Source organism: Thamnophis sirtalis, unplaced genomic scaffold (genome assembly GCF_051295495.1).
Source record: "Thamnophis sirtalis isolate CommonGarterSnake01/CBP01778 unplaced genomic scaffold, rThaSir2_p1.2 scaffold_4, whole genome shotgun sequence".
NCBI classification, from domain to species: domain Eukaryota; kingdom Metazoa; phylum Chordata; class Lepidosauria; order Squamata; family Natricidae; genus Thamnophis; species Thamnophis sirtalis.
The window spans coordinates 107,152,968-107,164,317 of NW_028261384.1; the positions used below are offsets into that span (position 1 = coordinate 107,152,968).

At 35.0% G+C, this 11,350-nt stretch overlaps 1 protein-coding gene across 1 annotated transcript; it reads left to right on the forward strand.

Annotated features, from left to right (window-relative positions):
- The first annotated feature begins 209 nt into the window (after nucleotides 1–209).
- Nucleotides 210–1,181, forward strand: LOC106553069 (olfactory receptor 5V1-like). The gene has a single exon (XM_014071496.2). The coding sequence runs from the start codon at nucleotides 210–212 to the stop codon at nucleotides 1,179–1,181; it is 972 nt and encodes a 323-aa protein (XP_013926971.2).
- Nucleotides 1,182–11,350: the final 10,169 nt, after the last annotated feature.

Below are 11,350 nucleotides of genomic sequence, written 5' to 3' on the forward strand. Positions count from 1 at the left end.
AGTGTTACAACTTTTTCTGTACTTGTTTGTTTCTGGAAGATATAAGACTATATTACATGACACAGAAATGACAAATCAGTTAAGGACATATGAATGGTGCTGGAAAAGATCTTAACCTTTGTATGGACAGAAGTAAGGAAAATGTCCAGATAAATGTTTCATATCTTGGTTTTATTACCATGCTGTCTTTCTCATTTCAGATATAAAACATGGAGCAAATTGGAAATCAAAGTGATAACAGAAGAACATTTTCTTTCCTAGGCTACTCCATCTTCACTGAGCCTCATGCTTTGTTTTTTATCCTATTTTTTGCTATATACATCACTACTTTGTTTGGCAATGGACTTATCCTGACCACCACATGGCTGGATGTTGGCCTTCAAACACCTATGTACTTTTTCATCAGGCATCTGTCATTCCTTGATATTTGTTACATATCTGTTACATTACCCCACTTGCTTAAGAATCTATTAAACGACACAAAAACTATTTCCATTCAGGGTTGCCTGACCCAACTTTACTTTCTTGTGGCTTTTGTAGGAGTTGAGTGTCTTCTCTTGACTACTATGGCCTATGATCGATACATCGCCATATGTTATCCCCTCAACTATGAGGTTGTCATGAATAGTAGAGTGTGTAATAGGATAGCAGTGGCTTCCTGGGCTTGTGGTTTTCTCAATTCAATCTTACACACTGTCATGACAGCCCAGCTCCCCTTCTGTGTTTCTCACAGTCTTGAACATATTTTTTGCGATGTCCCACAGCTCCTCAAATTGTCTTGCGTGGACACCTTCCCTAATCAAATGACACTGCTGGCAGTGACCATGATCCTTGGCATCATTCCCTTTCTTTTCATCCTAATTTCTTATGCCCACATTGTAATGGCAGTCTTAAAGATCCGCTCCACCCAAGGACGTCACAAGGTCTTCTCCACCTGTACTTCACACATCATTGTAGTCACCCTGTTTTATGCCACTTGTGCTTTCAATTATAACAGGCCCAGCAGCAGCCACTCTTTCTTTATGGATATTTTGGCCTCACTGCTCTTCAATGTGATAACCCCAATGTTGAACCCTATTATATATTGTCTGAGAAACAAAGAAATGAAAAAAGCCATGAGAAGGGTATTCAGATTCAAAGGAACCTCTTTCATCAAGGTTCAGTTATTTGCTGGAATCTAAATTATGTGTATTTATTCTCTTTGTAGCTTGTCTTCCATTCAGAAGTACAAAGCAACATAAATGGTTGCTTGTCTTTCATTCAGAAATACAAGGCAGCATAAATAGAAGTACAAGGCAACACAAATCAGTTAAAGACATATCAATGGTTCTGGAAAAGATCTTAACATTTGTGTGGACAGAAGTAAGGAAAATATCCAGATGAATGTTTCATTTCTTGGGTTTATTTTTACCATGCTCATTTTATTACCATGCTCACTTCTTCATTTTATTTTTCCTGGCAGCATACATTCTGTGAAGAATTAATAGCTCAAAAGCACCCAAGGCCTTCCATGGCGAAGGGTGTACAAATCTGGATCCCCGTACTCCAGAAAACACTTTAACCACCTAGAAATATGTCAGGTTCATACTGCTGGTGAATTGATAACAAATAATGCTTCAGAAATGAACGGTAGGAGCTTGACAGCTGATGTCCCAAGTAGGTAATGTTCTCCAATACTTAAAAAAGCTGGATGAAGCTCCTACAGAAATGCAGCATGTGTCCCAAAATGTTTTCTGATAATCTTTATTACTGGAAGTTTCTTTGGGCTTTTGTAGATTGAAAAGATAGATGAGAAGGGATGTAAATTACTGTCCCAAAACACTTTATATTGCCCTTTTCTATTTATTATTTTTTTTTATTATATATCCATTTTCATTTGACTGTAATTATTATTTAAAAATATTAATACAAGTAATAATCTTGAACAATACCTGCCCACACCAGTGGGAGAAAAAAAACAAAAAGAAAAGAAAAGGCAAAAGAAAAATAAAACAAAAAAGGACAAAAACTACAAAGGACAAGGCAGGAAAGGAAAACAAAACACAGGTATCTATTATAAAAAAAAAGAAGTATATCAGCTGGTTACAACATGCTTTGGTGCTTCTCTTCCATTAACTCATATTAATTCAAGTATCTTGACTCAAATGTTTACCACATTAACATCATTATACCTTCAGTTTTAATTACCTATAGTTATTTAAACATCCTTCATCCTTAGCTATGCCAAAAAATTAATCCATAACACATGCTGACCTTTCATTTACTTGCTTGTAAAATCCTCTATTAGTATCAAATCCTCATATCCTATTTTAGCTGAACATCCATAATATTTAATTATATCATATATCATAACATTTTCCCAGTATTGATTAACATTGGCTTGTATGTATTTTATTTAGTTTTTATAATAGTAATAATCGTTGTAGTTAATACTCTTTATGTATAATTCAAAAATGTTTTCTCATATCCAATTGTTATATATCATATCAACTCCACATTATATACATTACTATCAATATCAGTTATTATTCAGCTATATCTGTTACAAAGAGAGCAATTAGGTTTAGCTAGATTTCAATTGTATTCTTCAGTCTATTAGCCAATTCCATATTATATACATTACCATCAATGTCAATTATTATTCAGCTATATCTATTACAAATTAATCAGATTTAGCTAATTTTAAGTTGTATTCTCCCATCTGTCAGCCTGTGTCCCTCCAACAGCGAGATTTTCTCAGTCCAATAGCCATTCGTTGGATACATTTACCAAATGTTTTTATAAGCAAATCCAGACAAAGATATCTTCGCACCTTTTGACTCTGAATGTCAGTGATGTAATAATAATGTTGTCCCGGGCTTGTAAAATTTTTCAAATTGACTTTAATTCTCAAGGGTGGATTTTCCATTCTTCCTGCACTCTGTCTCTTTAAATGAGTCTTCTTTATAGCTCCCCCCCTCCTTTCTTCCTCTGAGATAGACCAGACGCCATTTCTCACATTTTCCATTTGTATTTCAGGAACATTTAAACATTCAACGATCTCAGTTTTTCCTTCATATTTTAAAATCAGATCCAATTTTCTTTCCAATCTCTGGTAAGAGTCAAAAAGCTCTCGACATGCGGAAAAAAGAATCTGGAGTGAAATCTTAGAGGTATTTTGAGACGCCATGATGTGTCGCAGTTAAAAATTGCAAGATGTGCAATCTTATCTGATCGTAAACAGAGCCAAGTAATAAAAATGTCAGATCGTGAAGGGCTAATTAGTAGAAGATAAACTTTACGATCCACTTAGGGAGAGTCAGAGGGGGGGGGAGTCAAAGAGTTTCTTGAAGCGTTTAAGAAGTAAAGTAGCCACCAGCCATATATCCATTTAAAAAAAACCAATTCGCCGCTAGATTCTTCTATTCTTTGGTTTCAATTAGCTTAAGCTTTTAATGCGGACAGCCTCTCTTGAGTAATAAAATCAGCTTACCAGATGACATCACTTCTGCCATTCTTAGGGGCAACCTGCAGTTTCAGTTAGCACGCAGCTAATCCAGAAAGGAATTGGCACGAGGGGTTAATACCCCCCCCAGAGACTTTGCGAACGTCTCTGAGGTCACTGGGTCTCCCCTCACCTTTCACTGTCGTCTCCGGGATAGCTAGGGTTCAAAAACCCGTCCAAAAATCCTTCGGTATAGAGGAATTTCAGGAATAGCCTGAAACTCCATCTTCTCACTGCTAAGCCCCGCCTTCTTCCATATTGCCCTTTTCTTTGATGAGTTGAATCCCATCATCTTCTTGGGTTGATGTTCCTCACTCAAATGAATAAATGGTGTCTTGAATAATATCTATTCAAGAACTTGTGTCTATATGCATGTTCAAAATCAACTCAATGAGAAAAAGATTTATTGCAAAAGATTATGAGTCCATGTCTGATACATATCATATTAAATGAATTTTTTTTCCAATTAAAAAAAATCTGGTTATATTTGTATATTAAATAATCTATTTTTATAGTGTGGAATAGAACATTTCCATAGAATGAGAATTTTTACTTGAAAACCAATAATCTCATAAATAATAAATTAATGGTTACTCAAAAGCTTTGTGTAGGAACCATATTTTCATCACCTGAATTATATCACCAAGATCTTTGAAAGTATTTGAAATTAATTTGATAGCTATCAATCTCACATGCATGTCTCTGGGCAGCTTATAAAGTTTCAAACAAGCACACAAAAGATGTAAAAATAATCAAAGGGTTAACAACAAAAAAGATTAAAAGCATTAAATATATATAATCTGCAAAAAAAAGTATAATCTCACTAATGGTGCTCCATATTGCAGGCTCTATACCAGGACTACCAGATCCCCAAGTGTGGCAAAATTGACACCCTTAAAGAAAAGATTTTGCCAATTTTATTTCTACTTGGAAATCACTTTTAGTTTTTTTAGTTTTTTTGGGGGGGGGTTGCAAAAAAACCCCTGAGATAAATGAAATTTTGATTCAGGAGTTGTTGATTAGAATTCTATGCTATTATACAAGTAATATAGACTACTGTTAATTTTAAAATGAAAGTTGGATGTATTTTTAATCTACATCTGTACCAAAGGAAGTTGGAAGTCATTCATTTTCTATTTGCTTTAGTTTTTCCTTTTTTATTCACACTTCTATCTTGTTTTTTGTTCAATTTTTTTTCTTTTTTCTTTTTTGTTTTTCTTTGCTTATTTGCATTTTATTCCTGCTTTTGGAATTTAATAAAATCATATGAAAAAATTGTCTGTATGTGCAGATGTGTGTAGACTATGGTAATTCATATTAATACATTATGTTGAGTGCCCTCTAGTGGCAGAGCAGGGACTATGGCATTTATGAATACTATGTAGCCAATCCTTTGAACCTATTACAATCATTGTCATTAACATGGTTTCCTGGCTGCATATTGGAGGATATTTTGATGCATTCTATGTGGGGAAATCTCAGGATAGATGATGTTTTTGGACATTCATGGAGGAAGAAAAGGAGCTATAACAGCATCTCAGAGGAACCAACTACTTATTCCAAGATAAGCGTTAGAGATCAGAATGGAAAATAAATTTAGTGCTTCAGCCTAAAACAGCAGTTCCAGTTCTACATGCAGACTAGCAGAGGGGGTGCATTTCCATAAAAATTTTCCAGCAATTACAAAATCTCTGCTCAGTATTTAATTAATGCCATGAAATAGAACATTTGGATTCACATAACATGCAAAGGTAAAATGAGGTTCAGTGTTTCTAGCAGATTGCATGAACTCAGACATCACACCAAATTATGATATGGCTTACTAGTAATAGCGTGTTATGTAAATATAGTAATTGTGCTTATTAATCTAGTTTTAGGAATCAGGCAGTGTTTCTTAAATGCCATGAAATAGAACATTTGGATTCACATAACATGCAAAACTAAAATGAGGTTCAGTGTTTCTAGCAGATTGCATGAACTCAGACATCACACCAAATTATGATATGGCTTACTAGTAATAGCGTGTTATGTAAATATAGTAATTGTGCTTATTAATCTAGTTTTAGGAATCAGGCAGAGTTTCTTAAACTCCTCTAAAACATAGAACACCCTCCACATGCCCTTTATCTGCAGCATCTATAGATATATCTTTTTGAAAAAGAGGGAGATAAAAGGAATAAAGACATAAAACAAGCTTTAATTATATTTGCTCCTCTTTATATTACATGCATTATATACTGTAAATATTAACAGAATAAATGAGTTTTTCTGAACAATTCCATGTCTGGTTTGAAAGTTTTTTAAAAAATAACTTCTTAGAATCAGTATAATATCTATCCTATTTCAATCTTAACTGTAAATAAATGTTTATCCAAAAGTTTTCTAGTGATGATTTTCTTTCTCCAGTTATTTTAACGTAACATTAAAGAATCTTTTTTATTATGGATAAGCTACTTGCTTGTCTGGTGAAACTAAATAGCCTTAAGCTTCATTCCTTTGCAAAGTAGTGGTATCCCACAATATATGAAATATTTAGTGTGTTTTGTGAAACCAGCCAAGTAGTATTAGCATTTGCTAATCCTCTGTACAGCTTTCTCAAAAGTCCTTAACGTAATTATCTCTATATATTTGATCTGGGAGTCATCAAAGATCCTTTTTTTTATTACTAACTTATTTATGTATTTTAGCTTATATAGTTTATCTTTTATGATTGTTAAACCCCCTAGAGTCACCCTGAGCTATGGTGGGTGACCAGTAAAAATTATAAAGAGAGAAAGAAATCTAGGTAACAAATTAATGCCGAAGACAAACCCAAAGTAGAATATATGGTGCCCTTCTCCATTTTAACTTTTGCAATAATTCTGAAAGATAAATTTGGCAACAAAAGAGTGAGTATCCAAGGTTGTTCAACATCATAACTGAGTAAATTTGTACCTAGGTCTCCATGCTCCAAGTCCATCTTATTAACCATTATGCCACAATAGCTCTTAAAGATTAGCTTGCAATGTCAAGCCAAAATATGAGGACTATTTTATCAGTGTTTCAGTTGGAGTAATAAAATAATATAAAGTGTTTATATTTTACTGAAATAGTCCCCTAGGGGGAGCTATACCACGTGGTAATGGCGGAGAGAAGGAATATGTAAATACTTGAGAGGAGAACAATGAACTGTAAGAGGAGTGGCTATGAATTGAGCGGGAAAAATGTGATTGCTTGATTGGCCAGAAGGATGCCAAGGGCTAATTGGTTAAAAATTGTATTCCCAAATAAGGTAAAAGATAGGGTAATTATTGTCTCTGATTGGTCTGTAACCACCCTCGTCAGGCTAGCTGACCAGGAGTAGGAGGAGTTAGGTAGGGTATAACTGCTGTTTCACTTTCGAATTTGGTATGGCTCTCCTTTGTGACTCAGGTGAAGTCCGGGTGAGACCCACCAACGCTTTGCAAACCGTTTTCAAATTAGCTCTGATTTTTGGATAATAAAAAATAACTTTATTCTTCTACTCCGAACCTCGTCTCTAGAATTCTTTTAAAATTCTACAAACACAGTCATAAATCCTGGGAAAGAAGGAACTGGATACATTTCCTTCATTTTGCAAGGAAGTAGATAAATAGCCACATGATTACACATAGTCTTTGGCAAGCTGCCTCTCGGTTAATATTTATCTGTTACCAAACCTTAAGTAAGACAATCAATAAAAGTACAGAATTCAGATGTGCTCAGAACATGTCCTTTTATCTCTCTGCATTTGGCAGACTCTTTATGGTTAATTTGTAACAAACGTTTTAAGAAATATTCGCATACTCAGGAACAACACTATCATTTCACAAATTCCAGAACTGAGTTTTGGCATTGAAAATAGGATTTATGCACAGTTAGAATCCCAAAAGGGGATGAGGATTAAATTGCAGAAATGATTTTGAAAGGGAAATTGGTTAAGAAAACCCTTTACTAACACACTTTTATAAATAATACATAATTTGGCATATTGATTTTGTAAATGACAAGATACCTAGTTGGATTTTCCCTTATTTAACACCAAAAGTGGAAAATTATATAGATACTTACAATCTAAGAAAATTGACAGCTGTGCAGCAGATCATAACTGATTTTGCCAATATAAGCTTTCTGCTAATTAAGTGAGATTATTCTTTGACAGTATTTTTTCTGTAAAAAAAAATCTTAGTAATCAAATAATTGCTCATTTGTTTTTAAATCTTCTCTTCCAATGCCTCAGTTGTTACTGATATTTTTTAGCAGTAATATGCTGCAAAAATCTGAATTTCAATATATTGAAGAAAAGGTTTTCTGGGCCTCTCTTCTGCCATCTACTGATCATTCAGATATTTTGGTGATCAGATCTGGTAGCCATTTTATTTGCTTCAGACCCATTATAACAGAGAAAATGGATAATCCTAGTGACTAAATCTAAATTAGTTGGGTTTTTTGATCAACAGGATTTTTGCATATTGTCCTTTGCACATTGATACTTGTCTATTTATTTATTTTTATTTAACCTTTTATTTAACCTACACTATTCTGAAGTTTTGATTCAAAGTAGTTTCTATTTCTATATCCATATTTAACACTTTTACTCCTTCAATGGCCAATCTCCAGATATCCTACAGGAAATTACAGATTATACGGTCATCTACACAGTTAATCAAACTCATGTGAATACTAGCAAAGCAACTGTCAAGAAATAACTACATTTTGTAGATTAATTTATTTCATACCTTGGGGCCATCAGAAGCTTGCTTTTTAATAGCAGTAGTTTACAGCAACATTTAGTAATCTGGGCTCCATTAAACACTGTAACTACCATGAAAAATAATTTTAATCCAACCAATCATGGAATCCTATATTTAAGGGTCTGGCAGCCTTCATAAAAAAATCATTCTGAGATTCATATTACCATTCTAGGAGACCACTCTTACTGATCATATAATCTGTAATTTCTTTTCATTATAGTTCATCTTCATTATAACAAATAATGATAAGATAAAATAAATCACTTGTTCTTTTACTTTCCTAATCTCTCCTCTCTCTTCTATAAAAATACTGATGACAGAATAACAAATCTGCAAATTCAACTAGAATTATTTAGGAAGATTTTGAAATACTCACACTAATAAAATCAATATTGTTAGCATTTATACAACCTAAATGCTAGGCATTAAGGTTTCTTGTAATCAGCATAAATTAGACTGATTAGTTTATCCTTTCTCTTAGTTATTCAAAGTGACATATTTACTGTATTTACTTATTCTTTCCAAAATCCTATCAATCAATCAACTGGGAAACAATACGATCCAAGACCATGGGTAAAGAACACTGTATTTTTCTGTACAATATACAGTGTGTATGTTCCAATGTGTATGTTCTACAAATGAGCTCTAAGTGAGATTATAATATAATTAAATAGGCTTAAAAGGTTTGCAACTAGGTATTGAGACTAACATACTATAATCATGATTTAATTAATTATGTAATATAGAGAAGGTTCAAGCTGATATTTTGGATTGACAAAGGATCAATTTAGTTACAGAAGTTTACAGAATAACAGAGTTGGAAGGTACTTGGTAGGTCATCTAGTCCAACCCCCTGTCCAAGCATTTAGTCCAACGCCCCACCCACCCAAGCACACCATTTCTGACAGGTGGCAGTCTAGTCTCTTCTTGAAAGTTTCCAGTGATGAAGCTCCCACAACTTCGGAAGACAAGCTGTTCTATTGGTTGATTGTTCCCACTGTCAGAAAATTTCTCCTTATTTCTAGGGTGAATCTCTTCTTGAGCAGTTTCATTCCATTATTCCTTGTCTGGCCTTTGATTGGTAGACTGGAAGATCCTAGCATACATCTGTAATCAACGGGATTACAGTGGGATGTGGATGGGAGGCAACAGACTCCATCTGAACCCTGATAAAATTGAGTGGCTTTGGGAGCATGGGATTTCAGGTTTTAGGAGCTCTACACAATCTGCAGAATATATAGCAGACATGGAAACTAGAGATGGAAAATCAACCTTTCCCTGTTTGTTGCAGTGTATTGGATTATTACTTCTAAAATTCCCAACCTGACTAAACAATATGCAACCATAAAGTTTATGGAATACCTTTGATATAGTCACTGTCTCATAGAGCCTTCCTTACTGTTGAGGTGAAGTGTTTTTCACCCATTCATGAATCAGAGTACTGTATGGTCAGCATGATGTTTACTCTCCACATTGCTTCCATTGCCTGTTTGTCAGTGCAATCAGTCTCCTCTCCATGCCAATAGGTGACAAAGCCTTACAGATTTAATACATCTTGATGTGCACCTTGGACATCAGCAAATAGGTTGGGAAAAGTGATAATACAATTTGAAAATAATACAACTAAGGCTATCCTAAGGCTACCTCAACATAAGCTGGGGCTGAAATGGAGTCAGAAATCAAAGCAAAAAAAGTGGATCTCTGGCCTGGGACATGTTGGGTTGGAGTTAGGTCAGTGGAGCAAATATGCATTAGAATTCTTGTAAAAAGCAATGAACATGGGAGCAGGCTGAGTAAGAATAAATAACCAATGAATGTTCAACAATTGTGTTAAAGGTAAAGGTTCTCTGTCCAGTTGAGTCTGAATCTAGGGAGTGGTTTCCCTCTGTTTCCTAGCAGAGGGAGCCTAGATTGTCCAAAGACACTTCCATGGCCATATGACCCCCCTGACTATATGCCAAGGCACACAGAATGGTGTTACCTTCCCACTGAAATGGTATCCATGTATCTATTTGCATTTGCATGTTTTTAACCTGCTAGGGTAGCAGGAGATGGGGCAAAAATAGGAGCTCATCCTATCATGTGATGCTTGGATCTTGAACTGTCAACTTTCTGGTTGATAAGTCCAGCATTTTAAGCATTAGACCACTGTGTCCCCAACAATTGTGTTATCTGCATGAAATGCCATTCCTATAGGATAAAGCCAATTTAGCACAATTGATCTTTCCCCCAATTTGATTTAATGCAATCAAATTTTTATTCTCTACATGTTTTTATTTTATACATGTTTTAAGTTTTAGTTCTAAGCAGCTGCTCTAACTTATTATATCTTACTTGCACGCATAACAGGAGGATAGAAAGAGAGGAAGGGAAAGAGATTTGACTCAGATAGTCGAACAGTTGAACAACTAATTGCTATAAGTTTCGGTACTTTGAACCTTCTAGAGAAAATAATATAAAATTAAAGGGTTTTTCTTGAAACGCATTAAAAAATTAAGCTTAGTTCAAACCAGAATATAAGTGGGCCTGCTCCCACTGACTCCCAGCTGCCCAGCTAATCTTTTGTTGCCCTGAACAGGAGAACAGAGCTGGAAAGCAGGTTAGTGGGGTAGGGAGGGAATGGGGATTTTGCAGTAACCTTCCCCCAGGAGTGGGGAAGGAATTTTGTAGTATCCTTCCCCTGCCTTGGCCACAAAGCCATGGCCACAAAGCCACACCACACCAACAAAACCATACCCACAGAACCAGTAGTAAAAAAAATTTGAATCCCACCACTGAGTATAAGGTATTTTGGATTTAAGTTGTATTCCGTAAAGGAATGCCAAAGTAAATGTCTTTTGTTGGAAATCTCATGTTTACCTCAATAAAAGGTCCTTTGAGTTGAGTTCAATTCCTTGTGCCTTTGCGGCTGTATCTACGGTATATAATTCTTTTGACAATAATACAGAAGTGATTTTCCATTGTTGCCTCTCATGTTTCTTTGACATCTAGATTATGTCAATCTCAACCCTGAGATTTCCTGGTGACCCCCTTTCCAAATGTTAGCCAGTTTCAACCCTGCTTAGTTGCTGACCTCAATCAAGGCCATCAAACTGCTGTTCCCTAACCAGGTTTG

Excerpts from the sequence above, each read along its gene's own strand:
- LOC106553069 (XM_014071496.2), top strand. The coding sequence starts at position 210 with ATGGAGCAAATTGGAAATCAAAGTGATAACAGAAGAACATTTTCTTTC.